Below are 24,922 nucleotides of genomic sequence, written 5' to 3'. Positions count from 1 at the left end.
ATTATAGCCATGTTATTATTACATTTCTAGGAAACTGTTCTGAATTGTTTCTATATTGGTCACATTTACCAAGTTTGGGAGTGTTTTCTGTTTTCATCTTCACATTATAAGGGTATAGAGTAGAACAGGCATAACGGTTCTATAACTACCATGCAGAAAAATTATTATGCTATATAACACTTGTACTGCATGCTAGTTATTGAACATTGTCCTTGACTACATGCATGGTATAAAACAATTACATCAGCCAAAACCCTGGTCATTGAAAATACACATGAGCGCCAAATTACAGCACTCACGTGTAATCTCGATAACAGGGGTCATTATAAATGTGCTTTGATTGTAACATACCCTATCTGTATACAATAGGAGCAATAAAGAAAACAAGGTATCTCAGCTGATATTAAATAAGTAGTTCACAAACATATAAATATGAAATATTCTCAGCTTTGGTGACTTATAGACCCATCGTGTCAGGTGCAACCTCTGATATGCTGTAATTTGTTGTAATTGCAGTCATGTCACAATAATAAATAACTGACTTACTTACTTACTTATTTTCAAAATTGGAAAAACGAACGAAGGAAAATATTGCTGTTTTCAAATGTATAGTTGGTCACATGATATCATCTGTATCTTAAAATGAAAAAAACAAACCCTGAAAGAAAACAGTTATTATACCAGCCAGACTTTTTATAGGCTGGTCACAGTTAGATATTGGTCATGTATATCACATTTCTGAGAAACTGTGAACAATCTAATACACGCAAGAGCTAGAAGAGCCAAGGTTTTCTTGTTGCTGTGAATACCAAACATCAGGGTTTGCTGAATACCAAACATCAGTGTTTGTGTCCTGAAGGAATGGCCGCTCATCAAAACAGTGACAATTGATGTGTTGGAATCAAACACAGAAATAGTGGCACTGAAATTGAAAATGACAGCGTTGTCATGGAAACTAAGATTGAATTATTGGGAGAACTTAATGGTTTTATGACGGAATTTGATTATTTGAAAGATTAGATGAATCTGACTGGTATATCATTCAAAATCACTTTCATATCAATAATAGATAGCAGGAGTCTAATTTCAGACCAAAATATTTGTATAATATGATTTTAAGCTTGAAATTCTAAAGAAAATTGTTTACATCACTTGTATCACAGGGTTCAAGCTCGCAAAATTCTGCGAGTGGCTTTTTCTAAACCACAAAATGTTAAAAGGAAAGTAGAATAAACATGAACTTAGCTCTGCTACGTAGTCGAGTGTAAACAGCCTTCAAGTAACATGTTTACACTACCAGTATATAGAAGACAGTACGGAGTCACGCTCTAGTAAGTTTTCAAAAATAGAACAAATACGGAAAAGGCCGAGTTTTATCTCGAATCTTTCCGGGATGCTCCGAGGCTTGCATAATACAAACTGAATACAAATTAATGACGTAATCACCTAGCTCAATCATTGGCTAAATTTAGCGCTTTCGCGCACTATATGTAAACCCCATCAACCTTTGAATATATTTCCACCCAATTGTCAAAGTGAATAGACTTGGTCAATCGATATATTTCATGGTCCAAAGCATCCACGCTACATTTACTGTTGCTTTTAATTATTTTAAATTAATAATGTTATTGTTTTTATACGCCCATCTTACGATGGCCGTATTATGGGAACACCCATGGCGGGCGGGCGGCGGGCTGGCGGCTCCACAATGTTGTCCGCTCACTAACTTGAACATTTCTCATCCAATTTCCACCAAACTTCATGAAAGTGTTTGTTGGTGAAATATCTAGGTCAAGTTCGATAACCAGCCAAATCGCTTTAGGCACTCCAGAGTTATGGCCTCCTGAATTTGTCAAAATTGGCCATTTTAGCTATGTCCGCTTTCTAACTTGATCATTTCTCATCCAATTTCCACCAAACGTCATGAAAGTGTTTGTTGGTGAAATATCTCGGTCAAGATCAATAACCAGCCAAATCGCTTTAGACACTCCAGAGTTATGGCCCCCTGAATTTGTCAAAATTGTCCATTTTAGCTTTGTCCGCTCTCTAACTTGAACATTTCTCATCCAATTTCCACCAAACTTCATGAAAGTGTTTGTTGGTGAAATATCTAGGTCAAGTTCGATAACCAGCCTAATCGCTTTAGGCACTCCAGAGTTATGGCCCCCTGAATTTATCAAAATTGGCCATTTTAGCTTTGTCTACTCTCAAACTTGAACAGTTTTTATCCGAATTTCACCAAACTTGCTACTATAAATGTTTGTTGGTTTATATTCTTGGCAAAGTTCTATAACCAGCCAGGCTCTTCAGGATTATGGCCCTTGAATTGGTCAAAATTTGCCATTTTAGCTTTGTCCACTGTCTAATTTGAACAGCCTATGAAAATTATAGACATTTTAGCACCTTTTGACTCGAAACCCTCAAATTAAAATAATTTCTTTTCTACTGTTAAAGCCATATTGTGCCAAATCATTTGCTTCTTGAAAAGCTTGCTTCTCAAAGGGCCAATGTGACAGTAAGTTGTCTTAGAATCCAAGAAATTATTGATGGGCGTATTTTGTGAGTGTCACTCTTGTTAATACTTATAGACTTAATAAAATCTGTAGCGTGCTTGTCGAATGACTATTACACGATGGCGAGGGTAAATTTACAAAGTGAACAATGTCAAATTATTGGACAGCTTTGTTATCAAAAAGCGGCCAGCATCTGATGAGTCTTTCCTTACCCCCCAAAAAGAATAAGCCATCAACAAGTGTTAGTATACTTTTTAATGTTCATAATATGTCTTAGGTGTAAATTTCTACTTCAATTAGGCAATATTATAAGGGAATAAAGCAAATAATAAAATTGCAAGTTGATTTTTCATTTTGCGAGTTGCTTCAAAAAGCACTCGCAATTTTTTTCGAGTGCTCCTCAAAGTTAAATTCGAACCTTTTATCATGCAAATTACTTTTATAAAATACATGGTCACCCTTCTAAAGAAGTCGGGTAATGTTTAACACAATGATATATTGAAAGTTCGATGTTGAAGGGTATATATCTCTTATCCTCAACCTAAGCTGTAATGAGCACAAATTGACTGTAAGAGTTTGCAGCCAAAATTCATTTAAAACGTAGTTATCATTTGCTGTTTGGGATAATCTTAATTGACTTTCATGTTCGCTTACAATTGGTTAACAAGTTAGCAAATCACAGCTATAATTGCATTGGAACAGCTAGGTAACATGCTTTCAAGATTTCATCAAAAACTTGGATTGAAGGAATAATTTTATGCTTTAACCTTTGGTAATCTTTTGCGATTAAATTGTGATGTTTTAAAGAAATAACAGGCTTCTATGATAAAATGATAGGTGAAGCAGTAGTCATAAGTTTGTCTAATCTTATACAAACATTTTGTTGAAATTTGAGGTGGTTTCATGGCATTAGCAACCATAAATGATATTCACATGAATTTTGTACAAAAAATTATGTTCTTTCATTTTGTCAATAATATGTCAATGGGCCCGATGGTACAGAACTTTGTTAAAGTTAACAACATTATTTAAAGTATTCATTGTTAAATAAAAATCATAACTTTTCTCAGAGTTTCATGGATACACTAGTCTTGTGATCTGCGGTATTTCTTAGAGGCAACTGTTTAGCTCTTCTTGTTTACATTTAAAAATATCACGCCTCCAACATAAATGATGCAACGCCATTGGTCCAGGATAGGTGACGCGGTGACCCCATATTTTTCAATATTGGGTCACCAAATATATTTCGTACCAAAATGGTGTCTAATTTTTTGATGAATCAATGAAACATTTAATTTAACACAATTTAACCATATTTGGGTTCAATTTTGATCTCATCCGATATGGTTTCCTTTGCCCTGCAATATTCCATATCGGGTCACCTACTAACCACGTTTGCCCTGCAATATTCCATATCGGGTCACCTACTAACCACGTTTGCCCTGCAATATTCCATATCGGGTCACCTACTAACCACGTTTGCCCTGCAATATTCCATATCGGGTCACCTACTAACCACGTTTGCCCTGCAATATTCCATATCGGGTCACCTACTAACCACGTTTGCCCTGCAATATTCCATATCGGGTCACCTACTAACCACGTTTGCCCTGCAATATTCCATATCGGGTCACCTACTAACCACGTTTGCCCTGCAATATTCCATATCGGGTCACCTACTAACCACGTTTGCCCTGCAATATTCCATATCGGGTCACCTACTAACCACGTTTGCCCTGCAATATTCCATATCGGGTCACCTACTAACCACGTTTGCCCTGCAATATTCCATATCGGGTCACCTACTAACCACGTTTGCCCTGCAATATTCCATATCGGGTCACCTACTAACCACGTTTGCCCTGCAATATTCCATATCGGGTCACCTACTAACCACGTTTGCCCTGCAATATTCCATATCGGGTCACCTACTAACCACGTTTGCCCTGCAATATTCCATATCGGGTCACCTACTAACCACGTTTGCCCTGCAATATTCCATATCGGGTCACCTACTAACCACGTTTGCCCTGCAATATTCCATATCGGGTCACCTACTAACCACGTTTGCCCTGCAATATTCCATATCGGGTCACCTACCAACCACGTTTGCCCTGCAATATTCCATATCGGGTCACCTACCAACCACGTTTGCCCTGCAATATTCCATATCGGGTCACCTACCAACCACGTTTGCCCTGCAATATTCCATATCGGGTCACCTACCAACCACGTTTGCCCTGCAATATTCCATATCGGGTCACCTACCAACCACGTTTGCCCTGCAATATTCCATATCGGGTCACCTACCAACCACGTTTGCCCTGCAATATTCCATATCGGGTCACCTACTAACCACGTTTGCCCTGCAATATTCCATATCGGGTCACCTACTAACCACGTTTGCCCTGCAATATTCCATATCGGGTCACCTACTAACCACGTTTGCCCTGCAATATTCCATATCGGGTCACCTACTAACCACGTTTGCCCTGCAATATTCCATATCGGGTCACCTACTAACCACGTTTGCCCTGCAATATTCCATATCGGGTCACCTACTAACCACGTTTGCCCTGCAATATTCCATATCGGGTCACCTACTAACCACGTAGCTTATAATATTGGCACATCATCCGATATTTTACCTTTAAAAGTTAACAACGATGTTGTTAATCATGCGGTTAACGTTCACAAAATTCGGAACAATAGACCCAATATATGTCAAATATTGTTGAGTAATGGCCCTTGATAATGTTGCTGACATGTGACTTTTTGCCATGTGTGTAGTCAGTGTGTGTATACCTCGTGATCAGTTACGTCATATATGCTACGTCGGAAGACAATTATTTTGTTAAAATAAAGACTTAAAACAAAGATAACTTTTCTTTTACTACACCATTTAAAATAAACAAAGGGCAGTCTATGCCGCTTGAAGAGCCCCGCCTTTGTGTTATTATTTAATAAGGTGATTAGCTTTATCAAACACTTTAACAAACCTGTTTCCAAAATAATGTTTTGACAGTGCTCCATCAGACGGCCGTATCGTGAACAGGTTTGTCGAAGTGTTTTAAGAAACTAGACTCTCAATATAACTCTGGTAAAAGACCGAAGGCGGGACTCCATAAGCGCCGTAGAATGTGTTTTATTTTATTTTAAATGGTGAAGAAAAATTGAAGTTGTCTTTGTTGGAAGTTTTCATTAGAAGCAAAATATTGCCATCCGTCGTAGCATTTATGATGCAATTTATCACGTGGTATATAATATAAAAAATTATCAAAGTTAACATATTTTTATTCGCAAGCCACCAAATTCTTTAGCTATCAGTTTCTCACTCTGACAATGCAAACAAAAGCATGGGGGGTTCCAAGAAAAATATTTATGAAATAGGTCTGAGAATAGACAATTTCTATGATCTCTGGATTTCTTATCGAAATATGAGAGATTGAATTTGCCGATTATTTCATCATGCTGTAATGTTTTATATCTGCTGGTGTCGACATTATTCAGTTCTTAAGTCTTTTAAAAATATATTCTGAGCTGATTGAAAGTAATCTGTGTATATCTAATTGCAAGTGTAATCATAGATTTTATATTGAAAGGTAATTCAGTTTAAATAAAATTTAGATTAATTTCAGCAAAAAATCATTTCCCTAATCTTTAGGTGTTAGACAAAAATTGGTTGAATCAATTCTTCTCAAAAGCAGTTCATTTTATAGAAGTTCTAATATTTCTGAAGTCTGTATTTTTAGTTTTTTATCTTAGTATTTATGTGGGCGAGATTATTGAGGACAAGTTCTTTGGTTCTTTATGTTACTATGGTAACACAATTTCAGGGGTTCATGTTCTATCTTGACATTAGATATTGTCATATGTTTCAATACCACCTACAAAGATAATTTTAAAAGAGCAAAATAATATGGGAAGCTTAAATGCAAGAATTTACCAGAACCTTAAATATTGTAATGGCGCTTTTACATGTATGATACTCTACAGGATTATAACCCCACAATTGTTGTGTTCTGTTTCTAGTTGTTAAAGGTCTTATTTATACATGTAGTATTAACATTGCAATGGTCAAGTAGTCAGGGAAGCTATCTTTCAGAGGTTTGCGATTTTTTCCACGGTGAAGCTTTGTCAATGATTTACACATCTAATTTTAAAACACTTTACTTGTGTGACGTAAAATAAGTCTAATTAACATATCCTTGTCTTCTTCTATTTATAGACTCGATGGAGCCAAGCCCTCATTCTTCGTTGGCAAATATGAACTCTTCTCCCGTAGTAAAACGTCGCAGCAGCAGCAGCAGCTTCAGGTAAGGAATTGTGGTACTGGTAGTTAGGTGCAAAACTGTTAAGTGCTGCCAAAATTGCAAAACTGTTGAGTGCTGCCAAAATTGCAAAAACTGTTAAGTGCTGCCAAAATTGCAAAACTGTTGAGTGCTGCCAAATTGTGTTTCCATCGGAATGCAACAAAAACTATTTCACCAACCAAAGACTTGATACTTCAGCAATGAATGGTTTTAGAGTACAGTTTTAATGAATATTGTGGAATAAATTCAAGGTCATATGCAATAATTATAGAACCCCAAAGATCTTACCTGCAGTAAAGGCTTACTTGTGTAAATGGAGCACAAGCTATATCAGGCAAAAAAGTGATCCTTTAACAGCCATTTGTAAAGGCAACATAGGGATCCTTGAACTGTCATTTGTGGATTTACAAATGTATAAGATCTATACCTGTATTTTTATTATTCAGGAAATGGCTGACAAACCCAGTGCGGAAGTTGAGCACAAATAAATTAGAAAAAGACGGGCAGCGTGTTGAGTACATGGACCGGCAGATGGTTGGACACTTGGGTGCAGGGCGGGTAAGTTGGCATGCCTATTCATTTGTAGCGACCCTTACTGGACACTCATGGCCCGTTTCTGATATTCAATCTGCTACTGTATTACTTGTTCATTGGAGTGACAATATACTACTTAAAACAATATTTCTAATCAGGGATTCATTTTACTGCACATTCCGAGTCCAATACTCATTGGGATCTTTAATTATATCTTAATATGTGCATCCCAGGTCCTTAGACATGCCTCAGTGATTCAATTCAGCGTTTTGGTCAGCTAAATATACAGGCCAATCAAAACACTTAGACTCTAATCTTAAACTTAAGTTAATCTAAGTTGTTATCGAATATGGCTCATGCACTCTTTTTAAAGTCTTATGAGCACAAAAGTATGCTTTGGACTCTCAGTGTGGTTTGCTGAGGGCCCATGGTTTAGAAATATTTTGAGTCCCAATGAGATTTGGAAATGAATCAATGTTATATTATGATCATTGTTGACTTATGCTGAAGATTTTCTAGATTTGTATAAGTTATAAAACAGAGATGGACACTACAAGAACCATCAGCAAGGAAGAACCAGGTGTTTGTAATGGTGATATGAACACACATGTAATGGTTGTATTAAGGCATTAGACCCACAAATCATGTTCAGTTTAAATGCCTGGTGATTCTCTGTAGTTTTGATTTCATTTGTAAGGGTATTGCTAGTTGATTCTTACTATGCAAATAAACTACCATCACTACATTATACTTAAACTTACAGATTTTGTCATTTGTATTTTTACTCTTTATTTCAACTGAAATAGAACTTGAAAGGAACTATTTTGCAATTTTAAAGACCAAAAAAGTTGGTTTGTCATATTATTTTTATATTATTTTCTGTCTAATTTTTAAATTTTATTTTTCTGCACATGGCGCCCTGTTGAGTGATACCAAATTGACACCAAAATAAGATGGGGTCACCAGGCTTCTGAAATTCACATATCTGTAGGTTGGAAGAAAATGGTCAGTTGCATGTACATCATACATGCCATATTTTCTGGAGACCATTCAGGGGGATTTGTTCAAAAGTCTGAAAATTCAGGGGGATTTTGGTAGTATTCAGGGGGATTTTTTAGCAGGTCTAATTTGGCAAAATTTCAAAGGATTTTAAGACGCAAGTACAAAAAAAACAAATTGCCATAATTTTGAAATTCCCGAGGGGATTATGTCCAGAATTTAAAGGGATTTGGGTCACATACCAGGGGACTTTCATCATCGCCATGTAGCATTACGGGCATGACACACGTGCCAATTCACCTTGTTTACCCCTTTTTCTAGGGCACTTTATCTATATTTTTATGAGACACAGCCATATTGCATAATAAAAGCACTCACTTGCAAAATAGAATACTTTACAGAAAAATATGTTTCAGAGACAATTTAATGGGCTTACCTTCCTCTAAAATTGGATACAAAATCTGCTGCCTATGATCATAAATGATGACTTTCAGACTAATAGAGAGAATGGAATGAATTATCAATATTTTTCATTTCAATTCCCAAATAGTCAGATTTGTTTGCTTCTGATAAAAAGCAAATGCATAATTTATTGTTTAAGTTCATAAACATATCTTCTTTTGGCATTCATCAAAAAATAAAAACATCACCGCCATAATATTAAAATAAATAATTTACTGTCACCTTTAAATAATAAATCCTTTTGATGACAATGACACATGTTTTGAAGAACACTTTAATTTGTTACATCCTCTCTGATTGGATAAAAATCATAGTTTTAACCAATGAAAATCGACCTTTTATCTGACCAGTCTAATTGACATTTCTTATGCAAATTCTGTCAGTTTCAATCAAAACAGTGCATGAAATGTGCCCTGCTGATTTATTAAGTGTCACCCAATAGGTGTTGTTAAAACACACCATCAGTTGATAATCCAATTAAGCTTCAGGACAGGAAGGGCATTATAACTGTAAACAGGCATATATAATTAAACCCTGTGATAATTTTGCGTAATTTTAAACACACTTTTTTTTAATTCCGGGGGTGAAAATCCCCCTCCGGGAGACCAGGGGATGGGTTGAAATTCCGGGGGATTTTTTGCCCCTCCGGGGGATATGGCATGTATGGTACATTTGTGCTATAAAATAATCAGAGTGTTCAGACTTATGCCTAAGGATCGCTGGACAGATTCACATTTAATCATTTAGAAGAACTCTGACAACCAAAAATCCATGTTGCAGATTGTTATATTAGTAATTAATTGCATTTAGTAAGTGGGTCATTTAGAAACTTGGGCGTGCTTGCTGTCTATTAAAGAGGCATTTTGCGCTCAACACTAAGAAAGTTAGCATTTATTTTTTGCCTGACACAACACTGTTACATGTATGTTTTTATTTTTTAACTTTCAATTTTAGTTTAAGTTAATATGATGTAAAATGAATATAATGTTGATGTAATCATCACAAATATGTACGGTCTACTTTTCAAAGCTATCAATTAAAATTCCTCTGACCAGTATGAATGCATTAATGATCTGAATTTTGTGACTAATATCTGAACTTGTCCAACAACCTTTATTTAATGGCAATTTAATAATTATAAAATGAGAATCATTGTGCCCATGGGCATGTGTGTGCATTCCGACCCCCCTCTGTTGCAGCCTGATACAGCAGTTATAATTGTACATTGTAGCAAGTTAGGTATTTCTTTATCAGAGTTGAACAGGCTGACATTTTATCAGATAACAATGCACATAAAGAGAATATTGAGGTAGATAAACACTGGGTTTTTTATATTGACATGTTTTGCGCTGAGACAAGCTTCTGTCTTATCCTGTGATGGTAGTGAATGTAACATTGTTAATCAATTTTTGTGATTAAATTTGACCATGATTTGTCACGAAGATCTTTTTCAATCTTAACTTATAAATGTGAAAAAAGCATATTTCTTCATATATCAGTAGCTGTATTCATTTAATTATTTCAGCATTTACTTGATGATATTTGCATTTCAGTGTTTGGTTGACATTCTGGCATTTCATTATTATAATCCTCTGCGGCAGGGGGGTGGGGATGGGGACAAGGCTTTCTCTTTGATTTTGGGGTAATTGTTTTAGTGTGAAGTATTTTTGAAGGGGAAGTAATACAGGACTGTATTAGTCTTAAAGCTTGAATGAATGACCTCCCCTGTATTCAAGTTGTTTCAACTGCGGTGATGGTGTGTGTATAGTGGTTCTCCTCGACCTCATAGATTAGGATACTAATTTCAGATAACATTATTTCAATGCCATTATTATCAAGGTAAATGTATCAACAAAATCAAGAGTTGGAGTACACATGTATGTATCATAAACAATTCTTAGATTTTTAACATGCAGTGGTTAGAGTCTGTCGCAATATTTTGACAAAATATTCAAGAGTGACAAAATATTCAAGATTAAAAACATTTAAAATGGTGTTTATATTTTTGAACTATTTGCTAGTTAAATGAATTTTCAATTAGTTTGAAATTAATTTTGGCTCAAAATGAAAAATGATTTATAACTATTAGAATTACTGAAATTGAAAAGAATTTAAACAACAACAACAGCAAAATGTATTTTAACATGACAAATTACTTGAAAGGACAGATAGAGAAATCTCCATTGAGAAATAATGGCTGGGAAAAAATATATACTATCGATGTGCTTCTAAATATAGGGAAGGCTGAATGTGTTGGAAATGAGACAAGAGATCAATACAACATTGATATCGGCAAATTCTCAGATCTCTCTCTCTCAATTGCTTCCCTGTATTGGATGTGTCAGTTTCAATGCCCCTCTCTCTATTGCTTTCCTGTATTGAATGTGTCAGTTTCAATGCCCCGCTCTCTATTGCTTTCCTGTATTGAATGTGTCAGTTTCAATGCCCCGCTCTCTATTGCTTCCCTGTATTGGATGTGTCAGCCTCAACATACCTCTCTCTATTGCTTTCCTGTATTGAATGTGTCAGTTTCAATGCCCCTCTCTCTATTGCTTCCCTGTATTGGATGTGTCAGTTTCAATGCCCCTATCTCTATTGCTTTCCTGTATTGAATGTGTCAGTTTCAATGCCCCGCTCTCTATTGCTTTCCTGTATTGGATGTGTCAGTTTCAATGCCCCTCTCTCTATTGCTTCCCTGTATTGGATGTGTCAGTTTCAATGCCCCTCGCTCTATTGCTTTCCTGTATTGAATGTGTCAGTTTCAATGCCCCTCTCTCTATTGCTTTCCTGTATTGGATGTGTCAGTTTCAATGCCCCTCTCTCTATTGCTTTCCTGTATTGGATGTGTCAGTTTCAATGAAACTCTCTCTATTGCTTTCCTGTATTGGATGTGTCAGCCTCAATGGTCCTCTCTCTATTGCTTTCTTGTATTGGATGTGTCAGCCTCAATATCCCCTTCTATATTTTGTTATGGTATTGGATGTGTCAGCCTCAACATACCTCTCTATTGCTTTCCTGTATTGGATGTGTCAGTTTCAATGACACTCTCTCTATTGCTTTTCTGTATTGGATGTGTCAGCCTCAATGTCCCTCTCTCTATTGCTTTTCTGTATTGGGTGTGTCAGTCTCAATGTCCCTCTCTCTATTGCTCTCCTGTATTGAATGTGTCAGCCTCAATGTCCCTCTCTCTCTCTATTGCATTCCTGTATTGAATGTGTCAGCCTCAATGTCCCTCTCTCTATTGTATTCCTGTATTGAATGTGTCAGCCTCAATGTCTCTCTCTCTCTCTCTCTCTATTGCTTTCTTGTATTGAATGCTTCATCCTCAATGTCCGTCTCTCTATTGCATTCCTGTATTGACTGTGTCATCCTCAATGTCCCTCTCTGTATTGCAATCCTGTATTGAATGTGTCAGCCTCAATGTTCCTCTCTCTATTGCATTCCTGTATTGGATGTGTCAGCCTCAATGTCCCCCTCTCTCTCTCTCTCTCTCTATTGCTTTCTTGTATTGAATGTTTCAGCCTCAATGTCCCTCCCTCTCTCTATTGCTTTCTTGTATTGAATGTTTCAGCCCCAATGTTCCTCTCTCTCTCTATTGCTTTCTTGTATTGAATGTGTCAGCCTCAATGTCCCCCTCTCTCTCTCTATTGCTTTCTTGTATTGAATGTGTCAGCCACAATGTCCCCCTCTCTCGCTCTATTGCTTTCTTGTATTGAATGTGTCAGCCTCAATGTCCCCCTCTCTCTCTCTATTGCTTTCTTGTATTGAATGTGTCAGCCTCAATGTCCCCCTCTCTCTCTCTATTGCTTTCTTGTATTGAATGTGTCAGCCTCAATGTCCCCCTCTCTCTCTCTATTGCTTTCTTGTATTGGATGTATCAGCCTCAATTTCCCTCTCTCTCTCTCTATTGCTTTCTTGTATTGGATGTGTCAGCCTCAATGTCCCTTTCATTCTCTATTGCTTTCGTGTATTGGATGTGTAAGCCTCAATGTCCCTCTCTCTCTTTTGCTTTCTTGTATTGAATGTGTCAGCCTCAATGTCCCTCTCTCTCTCTCTATTGCTTTCTTGTATTGGATGTGTCAGCCTCAATGTCCCTCTCTCCCTCTATTGCTTTCTTGTATTGGATGTGTCAGCCTCAATGTCCCTTTCATTCTCTATTGCTTTTGTGTATTGGATGTGTCAGCCTCAATGTCCCTCTCTCTCTCTATTGCTTTCTTGTATTGGATGTTTCAGCCTCAACGTCCCCCTCTTTCTCTCTATTGCTTTCTTGTATTGGATGTATCAGCCTCAATGTCCCTCTCTCTCTCTATTGCTTTCTTGTATTGGATGTATCAGCCTCAATGTCCCTCTCTCTCTATTGCTTTCTTGTATTGAATGTGTCAGCCTCAATGTCCCTCTCTCTCTCTATTGCTTTCTTGTATTGGATGTATCAGCCTCAATGTCCCTCTCTCTCTCTATTGCTTTCTTGTATTGGTTGTATCAGCCTCAATGTCCCTCTCTCTCTCTATTGCTTTCTTGTATTGAATGTATCAGCCTCAATGTCCCTTTCTGTATTGCTTTCTTGTATTGGATGTATCAGCCTCAATGTCCCTCTCTCTCTATTGCTTTCTTGTATTGAATGTGTCAGCTCAACGTCTCTCACAAATTGGTACTCGGCCTGCTTATTTGTAAAGATTGCAGTTTTACAACTTAACAGACATGAAGTCCTAATTTGGTTCCTGGTCTGTAAGTTGGAACATTGTGTGTAAAATCTTAATGACAGAGAAAGGAAGGGTCACTGGCTTGGATAAGAGTTAAAAGAAAAACCAATGTTAGCGATATATCCCTTTAAATCGTCTCCTGCACTACATGAAGCACTACAGAGATGTACCAAGACTCCTACGGAGATATTGTCTTGTCAAATGACAGTAAACAAGTGGCGACCACAGAAAAAAACACTTCCTCTTTGTAAAGCAATAACATTATTTGTTAAGGCATGGAACGCAGTCATGGGACACAATAAACCCATCAGAATAATAAACGGCAGTTGTGTTTTACAGAGGGAACATATGTTGCACTAGTCTGTAATGTACAATAGCCTGTGGGACAGACAGAATTATGGACAGCAGTGAGTTCAATGCAGATCGCACTGAGATTGCCTTCTATATTTACATAGTTTTTACGTTCACAAGTTCCATGATCATCATTATGGCTCACTGGCTAGGCTTCTGTTTATAAGCCTATTCTAAAATCAAATTATTGATTACAGCTTTTCATTGACAAAATCTGGACAAAACAGCTCCTATAGGGTCTCAAATGTGGAAGTCGGTGAATGGAGTAATTGAGGCTAATCCATTAGGATGTCCTTATTTTTGTAACTTTTGTTGTTGCATGTGATTTGTCTTTAGGAACATAATTACTGCTGTCACTGTATGGAATATAAGTCATTGTTTGTCACTTCAAACAGGCCAATGACAGACCCATATTTTTTTGTGCATTGTATTTTGTTTATTAGGCTATGTGACTGAACTGATTAATGTATTGGGCCTTGACATCATACTTATGTTTCTATTTGTTAATTTAAAAGTCTGCTATAGTTTTTGTATGAGAAATTGATTCCTAACAAGGGTCAAAAGTCATAGCAATGAGTTTGTTTAGTACATGTTAAACATAAGCTTTATCTCTGCTTAAAATCATTGTCATTTATTCCATTGACATCCTTTGAAATTTCCACTGTTGGTCTTTCGAAATTTCCATTGTGGTCTTTTGAAATTTCCATTGTGGTCTTTTGAAATTTCTATTGTGGTCTTTTGGAATTTCCAATGTGGTCTTTTGAATTTTCCGTTGTGGTCTGTTGAAATTTCCACTGTGGTTCCTTGAAATTTCCACTGTGGTTCTTTGAAATTTCCATTGCGATCCTTTAAAAATTTCCATGCTGGTTCTTTGAAATTTCTTGGTGGTCCTTTGAAATTCCCATTGTGGTTCTTTGAAAATTTTCATGGTCATCCTCAATATTTCCATGGTGAACATTCAAAATTTCTATTGTGGTTCTTAGAAATTTCCATTGTGGTCCTTTTAAAATATCTGTGGTTCTTTAAAAAATTCCATGCAGGTCCTTTGAAATTTCCTTGCTGGTCCTTTGAAATTTCTAGGTGGTGCTTTGAAATTTCCATTGTGGTCCTTTGAAATTTACCTCCTGAAATATTTTTCCCTTTACCCAGGTAATAAAATCCCATTTAGAAAAACATTTTTATTTATTTTTCGGAAGAGCATTGACCTGGCTCTGAACTTTAAGTAAATGTAGCAATATAGTGCCATTAATGGACCTACGTTCAAAGGTTTGCTGAACTAAAGGTTAGAAAACAAGTTGATGATTATATGAACCATGTTAGGATTTTCATCTTTTTGCCAAAATGTCAGTTTTCCCTATTAAAGGTTCTTGCCACCATTCTCGTTAAAATTGAAAAAAAACACTACATGTTAAATGTTATATTGTCTTGGTTCTTATGTACATTCTTCAGTGGTAGGGGCAAAAACATGTCCGTTTGAAAGGAGCATTGGTTGTCAGTAAACAAAATTGATTGCAACCATTATAATTGTTATCATTTATTTGGATTTTTTTGCAAATTAAACATTTTCGCAACTGTTTGTCCAAAAACAACCATGATTATGATAGTTCCAAATAGAAATGGGCTTAAAATATTCAGTAGAAATTTATTTGCTTGTAAGGCCGCTATTGTTCCTCGGAGCCTGCCCGAATGTATGATAATGTGTTTCAGCATGGTCTTGTCCATTGATTTTTATCCAGCATCAGCTTCAGAGACAGCACAGCAATCAGCTGTTATGCTCTATGTTCAATATGTCCTTTTGGTAATGTCCTCGTTTCTCCCTCTTTCCTTAAACGGCCATGATGAACACACTTAGTGCGAGTGAACATTTGTCATAAGGTTTATGAGATGAGGCAAAGTGATGCAGTGTACATTCAAGGGATAATTTGTGTGTCTTGGTTGTTAGTTTTTGTGCCTTGTGAGATTCGACATTAGCGAGATGGAGAGATGGATTTATGTCTGTGTTTGAAGTAGGTCAGTCTCAGACTTTGTTTTTCCAATGAAGAAAATAAGGAAGTGAATGAAACTCCAGTGTTAAATGTGTGGCAAAGTTGTAAAACACCCAATATGTGTGCTTAATTTCAACCATAAAGGTCAGGTTTGATTTCTAAAGGTCACATTGTGAGAAGATCTTTCTTGGGAGTTTAGTTCAGAAGTGGTAGTTAGGATAGGATGGCAACTCAGGCTGTAAATCGGTTCATGAATAAATAGTTTTGATAAGTTATGAGTTTTAAAGTTAAAATAGTATATTTGTATATGAAGTTTATACTAGCAACAGTAGCAGAACATATTATAACTTAAAGGTTTATACATTTTTGAGTGCTGTGGAGAGGAGCAAATGTATTCAACCATTAATGCATGTAAACAATATCACAAATGCAGTATAACTGTTTTATAAAGTACTCTTCCTCAAACCTTTAATAAGCCATATATACTCATTACACAAGGGATATATAACAAGCCCTGATTGAACTTGTGCTGTTCTTCGTATAAATGCCCATAATTGTCCCAATTTGCAGATCTTTATCATGTTGAAAATAGTGTGTTGAAATCCCTGTGAAATATTTACAGATTTTTTTGTATGGAAAATTCAGATTTTGTATCATTTTGTCTGACATTCAGCTTTAAGATTCCACCATTTACTTCCTGTGTTCATGAAGTCTAACTTCATTAAAAAATGTAACTATGTATTTTGGTAGGGCTTATAATGTTTACAGGTAGATTACAATCTCATTTTAGATTGTATTATGTTCCCATTTGTTCCCATTAAAACAAATCAAAGTTAAATAAGAAGCTTGTTTAACAATTAGATAAAGCATTTTGGTTATCAGTCACCTGTTCACACTGGGGGGAAACAAACATCAGAAAGGTTGTGAAGCCCTACTGTACTTGAACAAGGACTTGTTAGTGCAGCCACCCGTACTTGTTCATGTACTTGTAAGTGCAGCTACCTGCACTTGCACTTGTTAGTGTAGCTATCCGTACTTGTACATGTACTTGTTACTACAGCTACCAGCACATGTACATGTACTTGTTAGTGCAGCTACCAGCACATGTTAATGTACTTGTTAGTGCAGCTACCCGCACTTGTACATATACTTGTTAGTGCAGCTACCCGTACTTGTAAATGTACTTGTTACTGCAGCTACCAGCACTTGTACATATAGTTGTTAGTGCAGCTACCAGCACTTGTACATGTACTTGTTAGTGCAGCTACCCGCACTTGTTCATGTATTTGTTAGTGCAGCTACCCGTACTTGTACATGTACTTGTTAGTGCAGCTACCCGTACTTGTACATGTACTTGTTAGTGCAGCTACCCGTACCTGTACATGTACTTGTTACTGCAGCTACCCGTACTTGTACATGTACTTGTAAGTGCAGCTACCCGTACTTGTACATGTACTTGTTAGTGCAACTACCCGTACTTGTACATGTACTTGTTAGTGCAGCTACCCGTACCTGTACATGTACTTGTTAGTGCAGCTACCCGTACTTGTACATGTACTTGTTAGTGCAGCTACCCGTACTTGTACATGTACTTGTAAGTGCAGCTACCTGTACTTGTACATGTACTTGTTAGTGCAGCTACCTGCACTTGTTCATGTATTTGTTAGTGCAGCTACCCGTACTTGAACAAGGACTTGTTAGTGCAGCTACCCGCACTTGTACATGTACTTGTAAGTGCAGCTACCTGCACTTGCACTTGTTAGTGTAGCTATCCGTACTTGTACATGTACTTGTTACTGCAGCTACCAGCACATGTTAATGTACTTGTTAGTGCAGCTACCCGCACTTGTACATGTACTTGTTAGTGCAGCTACCCGTACTTGTACATGTACTTGTTAGTGCAGCTACCCATACTTGTAAATGTACTTGTTACTGCAGCTACCCGCACTTGTACATATAGTTGTTAGTGCAGCTACCCATACTTGTAAATGTACTTGTTACTGCAGCTACCAGCACTTGTACATGTACTTGTTAGTGCAGCTACCCGCACTTGTACATGTATTTGTAAGTGCAGCTACCTGTACTTGTACATGTACTTGTAAGTGCAGCTACCTGCACTTGCACTTGTTAGTGTAGCTATCCATACTTGTACATGTACTTGTTACTACAGCTACCAGCACATGTTAATGTACTTGTTAGTGCAGCTACCCGCACTTGTACATGTATCAGTTAGTGCAGCTACCCGTACTTGTACATGTACTTGTTACTGCAGCTACCAGCACATGTACATGTACTTGTTAGTGCAGCTACCCGTACTTGTACATGTACTTGTTAGTGCAGCTACCCGTACTTGTACATGTACTTGTTAGTGCAGCTACCCGTACTTGTACATGTACTTGTTAGTGCAGCTACCCGTATTTGTAAATGTACTTGTTAGTGCAGCTACCCGTATTTGTAAATGTACTTGTTAGTGCAGCTACCCGTACTTGTACATGTACTTGTAAGTGCAGCTACCTGCACTTGCACTTGTTAGTGTAGCTATCCGTACTTGTACATGTATCAGTTAGTGTAGCTTCCCGTACTTGTACATGTACTTGTTACTGCAGCTACCAGCACATGTACATGTATCAGTTAGTGCAGCTACCCGTACTTGTACTTGTTACTGCAGCTACCCGCACGTGTACGTGTTAGTGTAGCTATCTGTACTAAAATTTTTGTTGATGTTTTGAAGCCTTAATTTGACATGAATGTGTAGTGTAGCTACCTGTGCTTGAAACATTGCTGAGGTTTCGAAACATTACTTGTTAGTGAATGTGTATGTGTACCGGTTAGTGAAGCTACTTGTACTAAAACATAGAAAGGTTGCGCAGGGCTAAGTGTACTTATAAGGGTAGCTGCCTGAACTAGAAACTTGTACCTGTAGGTGCAGCTACTTGTACTTGTATGTCTACCTGATAGTAGTTTAGCTACCTGTACTAGAATCATCGCTGAGGTTGTGAAACATTACTTTTATGTGAATGTGTCGAGTAGTCACCTGTACTGGAATCATTAGCGAAGTTGTGAAAATCTGATTGTATGTGTACGTTACTTGAAAGTGTAGCTTCATGTACTGGAATCATAAAAGAAGTTGTGAAACATTACCTGTACATGTATGTGTACTTGTAAGTGTAGCTACTTGTACTGGAAACATTGGAGTAGTTGTGAAACATTACCTGTACATGTATGTGTACTTGTTAGTGTAGCTACTTGTACTGGAAACATTGAAATAGTTGTGAAACTTTACCTGTACATGTATGTGTACTTGTTAGTGTAGCTACTTGTACTGGAAACATTGGAGTATTTGTGAAACTTTACCTGTACATGAATGTGTACTTGTTAGTTCAGCTACCTGTACTGGAAACATTAGAGTATTTGTGAAACTTTACCTGTACATGTATGTGTACTTGTTTGTGTAGCTACTTGTACTGGAAACTGGAGTAGTTGTGAAACATTACCTGTACATGAATGTGTACTTGTTAGTTCAGCTACTTGTACTGGAAACATTGGAGTAGTTGTGAAACTTTACCTGTACATGTATGTGTACTTGTTAGTGTAGCTACTTGTACTGGAAACATTGAAATAGTTGTGAAACTTTACCTGTACATGTATGTGTACTTGTAAGTGTAGCTACTTGTACTGGAAACATTGGAGTAGTTGTGAAACATTACCTGTACATGTATGTGTACTTGTTAGTGTAGCTACTTGTACTGGAAACATTAGAGTAGTTCGGAAACATTACCTGTACATGTATGTGTACTTGTTAGTGTAGCTACTTGTACTGGAAACTGGAGTAGTTCGGAAACATTACCTGTACATGTATGTGTACTTGTTAGTGTAGCTACCTGTACTGGAAACTGGAGTAGTTCGGAAACATTACCTGTACATGTATGTGTACTTGTTTGTGTAGCTACTTGTACTGGAAACTGGAGTAGTTCGGAAACATTACCTGTACATGTATGTGTACTTGTTAGTGTAGCTACTTGTACTGGAAACATTTAAATAACTTTACCTGTACATGTATGTGTACTTGTTAGTTCAGCTACCTGTACTGGAAACATTAGAGTATTTGTGAAACTTTACCTGTACATGAATGTGTACTTGTTTGTGTAGCTACTTGTACTGGAAACATTGGAGTAGTTGTGAAACATTACCTGTACATGAATGTGTACTTGTTAGTGTAGCTACTTTTACTGGAAACATTAGAGTAGTTGTGAAACATTACCTGTACTTGTATGTGTACTTTTAAGTGTAGCTACCTGTACTGGCAGCATTAGAGTGGTTGTGGAAAGTTGTTTTTGATATATCTTTAAAATTCTAATGGTAGGCCTGGTTCACTGATATCTGGTAGGCCTGGATCACTGATATCTGGCAGGCCTGGTTTACTGAGACCTAGTAGGCCTGGATCACTGATATCTTGTAGGCCTGGATCACTGTTATCTGGCAGGCCTGGTTCACTGATATCTGGAAGGCTTGGTTCACTGATATCTGGTAGGCCTGATTCACTGATATCTGGTAGGCCGGGTTCACTGATATCTGGTAGGAGTATATCACTGATATCAAATCAGCATGGTTACCTGATATTTGGTAGGCCAGGTTCACTGATATCTGGCAGGCCTGGTTCATTCATATCTGCTAGGAGTATATCACTGATATCTGGTCAGCCTGGATCACTGATATCTGGTAGGTATGGATCACTGATATCTGGTAGGTCTGGTTCAGTGATATCTGGTAGGCCTGGATCACTAATATCTGGTAGGCCTGGTTCACTGATATCTGGTAGACCTGTATCACTGATATTTGGTAGACTTGGTTCACTGATATCTGGCAGGCCTGGTTCACTGATATCTGGTAGGAGTATGTCACTAATATATGGTCAGCCTGATTCACTGATATCTGGTAGGAGTATATAACTGATATCTCGTAGGCCTGGATCACTGATATCTGGTAGACCTGGATCACTGATATCTGGTAGGCCTGGTTCACTGTTATCCGGTAGAACTAGTTCACTGATATCTGGTAGAACTGGTTCACTGATATCTGGTAGGCCTGGTTCACTGATATCTGGTAGGCCAGGTTCACTGTTATCTGGTAGGCCTGGGATCACTGATATCTGTTAGGCCTGGTTCACTGATATTTTTCTTTCTCACTTTCCACATGCTTTTGAAGGTGCCAGTTTGAATTTGTACATTGCATACCTTGATACATAGCTCACAAAAAGTAGTCCACATGTTTATGTACCCATACAAGTTTGCAATCACTCTGCTGTCTTAGACTTGATGGGGTAATTTATTATTCTTGCAGATTGCACCATTGAAAACAAAAACTATTCCAAATAACACACAAACAGTTGTACTTTAGTTTTCAGAATAAATCAGATATGCAATCAAAGATGATACTATATAAAGATGCACAATTCAATAGTCAGGATAAGAGTTTTCATTTTCAGATTATCAAACATTTGATAATTGCTTTTTGTTGTCAGATCTTAGCATTAAAATAGAAAAAATACCTTAAAATGGATATAGATGGCTTTGAAATCAATTTCAATACTGATCTCAGAGCCCTAAACCTTTCTATGGGCCTGAGCCCCTAAACCCTGCTTTTGGCCTCAGCCCCTCAACCCTGCTTTTGGCCTCTCAGCCCCTTAATCCTGCTTTGGACCTAGCCCCACAACCCTGTTTTGGGTCTGATCCCCTAAACCCTGTCTTTTGCCTGAGCCCCTGAACTCTGTTTTGGCCTGAGCCCCTAAACCCTGCTTTGGGCCCCAGCCCCTAAACCTGCTTTGGATCTGAGCCCCTTAGCTTTTTCTGAGTCTGAGGTCCTAAACCCTGCTGGTCCTAAGATCCCTAAACCCTGTTTTGGCCTGAGCCCCTATAACCCCTGGTTTGGGCATGAGCCCCTCATACTCAAGGCCACACTCATGTTCAGTCTTTCTAGAATTCGGGATAATGGTCTTTTATTGGTAAAACTCATCCCTGGGACAAATATTTCCAATCAGAATATATAAGCCAGTTGATAATTATTATTCAGTCGTATATTTAATATACGCAAATAGTGATTGTCTGATTTGACGGCTTGTCCAGGTTTAAAGCTCATTCGTTGACGTAAGGATCAACAATAGGTGTTGAGGTAATTACCATGTATGTGCTCCAGATACGTTATTGCTGTCCACTTGGTAATAAAAACACACAGTCATCGACACAAAGTGACCACTAATTTATACAATCATATAGTACTGTGTATAATAAGTTTTCTCGCAAGTTTAATTGTTGTTCCCTCACCATTTATACATTATTGTCATATCCGTTGTTGTTTGTCATTTCAATTTGTGACTTCGGATAGCAGATCTGTATAATGTGTGATAATTTTGATTGAAAGTTTTAACTACAAGATGGATATCAACAGGATAAACTTTTCGTTATAACATACGGAGAAAATTAATTGTTTAAAGGTTATCAATTAGATTAATATGTGTACACTCATCGTGCAATTTATTAATTTATTTAGATTTCAAAGACAAAAGTCAAGGAACTACCGGTCATGCCCTTGGTGTCGTCAGCATTTTTGTGAAAAAAAAACAACTTTGGCCATGACTCAAAAACAGTTCATGATATTCAAATGAAACTTGGTATAAATGTTGCCAAATACTAATTATAGGCTCATGTATAACAGGGCCAGTAACTCTTGCTTACCTTTCGAGTTATTCCCTTTGTTTGCTTTAAAAAACAGACCAGCTTTGATGATTATGAGAAATTTTCTGCTACTGTTGTTAGCATTTTTAATTCGATCGAAAATGTTAATAGGTGTTAAGGCTTAAAATAATTACTTTTGGAAATACGTTAAAAAAATTAAAAAAAATGTTTGTTTCCACTTAATGTGACCAACCTTAGTTTTTCCTCCTGACTTAACACTTATTTTTGCCATAGTGTGGATTTTTTTCTGTAAAGGGGTTCCTTAAATGCATCAATGCAGCCATATATTTTTTTTGGGGGGGGGGGGGGCTTAAATGCATCAACGCAGTCATATATTTAAGAGGGGGGCTTAAATGCATCAACGAAGTCATATATTAAAGGGGGGGGGGGGCTTAAATGCATCAATGCAGTCATAAAGTGTGGTTTGCTGAAATAGCTACTTGACAGTGATATGTTTAGATAAAGTCATATTTCTTATTGATTACGCATTTAGCTTGTAATGTATGCTCCATGATACTGGAACAAATGTTTAAGATAATGGATGATAATAATTTCACCTAGTTTCAAAAGACCATATCTTTATATCTTAAATTATAGAAAAGGCCGCTATTAATCAAAGTCTGCAGTGGAATGTTTATGAATTAATATTTTATTATTACTTTATAATTTTATGCGTGAACATGCTGAACTTTTCTTTAACACTGTTTGATGAGGTAGTACTTTCTCTTTAAGTAGATGTTTATTCATCTAATTGACAACAGTTCAACCATTTTAAATTCTGAGGTGCAAGAGGATTATTTCTTAGATTTTCTGTAGGCTCCAGTGTATGATAACAGTTGAGGAACATTAAAATGGTCCAGTTTACAGCCTGGCCATGGTTATGAGTACACTTTGAGGAAGTTGAAAATATTAGTGACATATCTCATTTAGGTTGGAATATTTTTTAACTATCATTTCAACTTTTGGATAATATTTGAGAAAGGAAGAAATTGTACAAAGGTCCATCATGTTCGAGTGAGCAAAACATGAAGACAAGAACTCAATCGAAAAGAAACCTTTCCATTTCCTGTTACTATGGAAATGAAAAAGCACCAGCGACGTGCTAGACGGAAGCTCCCGTTCTTGAAACTGTGTTCGTGTATGTCCGTCGATCAGGAAGAGTTTCCGGAAAGTTCGAAGCCATATGTCAAAGCGGAGAAATCGTCGTCAACTTCAAGTCCTCCTGTTTCTTCATCGGTAAGTGTCGTAATTTGGGCGTTTTTATTGCTGGCTTCTTTTTGACTATATAAGGGCCAGGTGTCCTGTTTTCATTCATCAACTTTTGATTGAAAGGAATACATAAAAGGGACTGTACACCAGATTGGCACCAAAAAAAGTTTTTTTCTGTAACGAATCTCAGGACAATTATTTAATAAAATGTTTTACTCTTTGATATCATAAAAAATACTAAAATGTAAAAAAAAATCGAGTCGGAGACCGGGTTTTGAACCGGTGTCGCCGAAATTGCAGTCCAGTGTTGTATCCACTGTGCTACGAATGCTTACCCTAAACAGTTGGAATATTTATGGTATAAACCTAACTTGGTTATATCATGTGCAAACATCGACTAGCCAATCACGCATGAATTCTACAAGGTAGACATACCTAGTAATCTTTTTTAATGGAAAAATACAAAAAACGGTGAAAAATAAATTAATTGTAAACTATGTGGTAAGTAAGTTTCAATGCATTGTACATGTCAATACCAAGTTTATGTCAGTTTTCGACAATTTTCTTCTCTTTTTTTTGCTATTTCATCATACGGAGTTGAAATTTGAAAAACCTTAGCAAGCCAACTTGTATTTATATATGTAAAGAGGTTTATTGATTAACATATCAGTTGGGGCTTTAATTTAGATTGAAAATCACCCTCTTGCCCTCCACTCATTGAAGGGTAAAAAGATTGGTGTTTGATTTAAAGTCAATACCTTGTGTGTTTATTTGTATGAGGTTGTTTACATTTGACACACCAAAGATTTCATTTGCTTCACTCCAGCATTTGTTCAAATGATACATTTTTCTGATCAATGTGTCAATAAACATTAAGCTACCTTCTCACATATGGGAAAATGTTTGCATTTTTTTTACTGTTTGTTCTTTAAGTTTTGCCATAGTTTTTGTTTTGTATATCAGCACATGATTTTACATGTGATATTACAGATGCATTCTGTTTTTTTTTTCTCTTTCTTAGAAATGCCTTACAAAAAATCTTGAACGTATAGTGCAAAGAAAGGTTTACAAATGTGCAAGCTTAGAGCTAGCATACATGATTTATTAACATCCGTGACCAGAGGG

The 24,922-nt window shown here is 37.0% G+C and overlaps 1 protein-coding gene across 1 annotated transcript in view; it reads left to right on the top strand.

Moving 5' to 3' along the window:
• Positions 1-24,922, top strand: part of LOC128240369 (kalirin-like) — a 206,779-nt gene that overhangs the window by 99,739 nt on the left and 82,118 nt on the right. Inside the window, 2 exon segments of the mRNA XM_052956997.1 lie at positions 6,742-6,829; positions 7,273-7,384. Coding sequence (XP_052812957.1) covers positions 6,742-6,829; positions 7,273-7,384 — 200 coding nt within the window.

Source organism: Mya arenaria, chromosome 7 (assembly GCF_026914265.1).
Source record: "Mya arenaria isolate MELC-2E11 chromosome 7, ASM2691426v1".
Classification (NCBI taxonomy): Eukaryota; Metazoa; Mollusca; class Bivalvia; order Myida; family Myidae; genus Mya; species Mya arenaria.
Note: the sequence above shows the minus strand (reverse complement) of the source record. Positions and strands in the feature narration are given on the sequence as shown.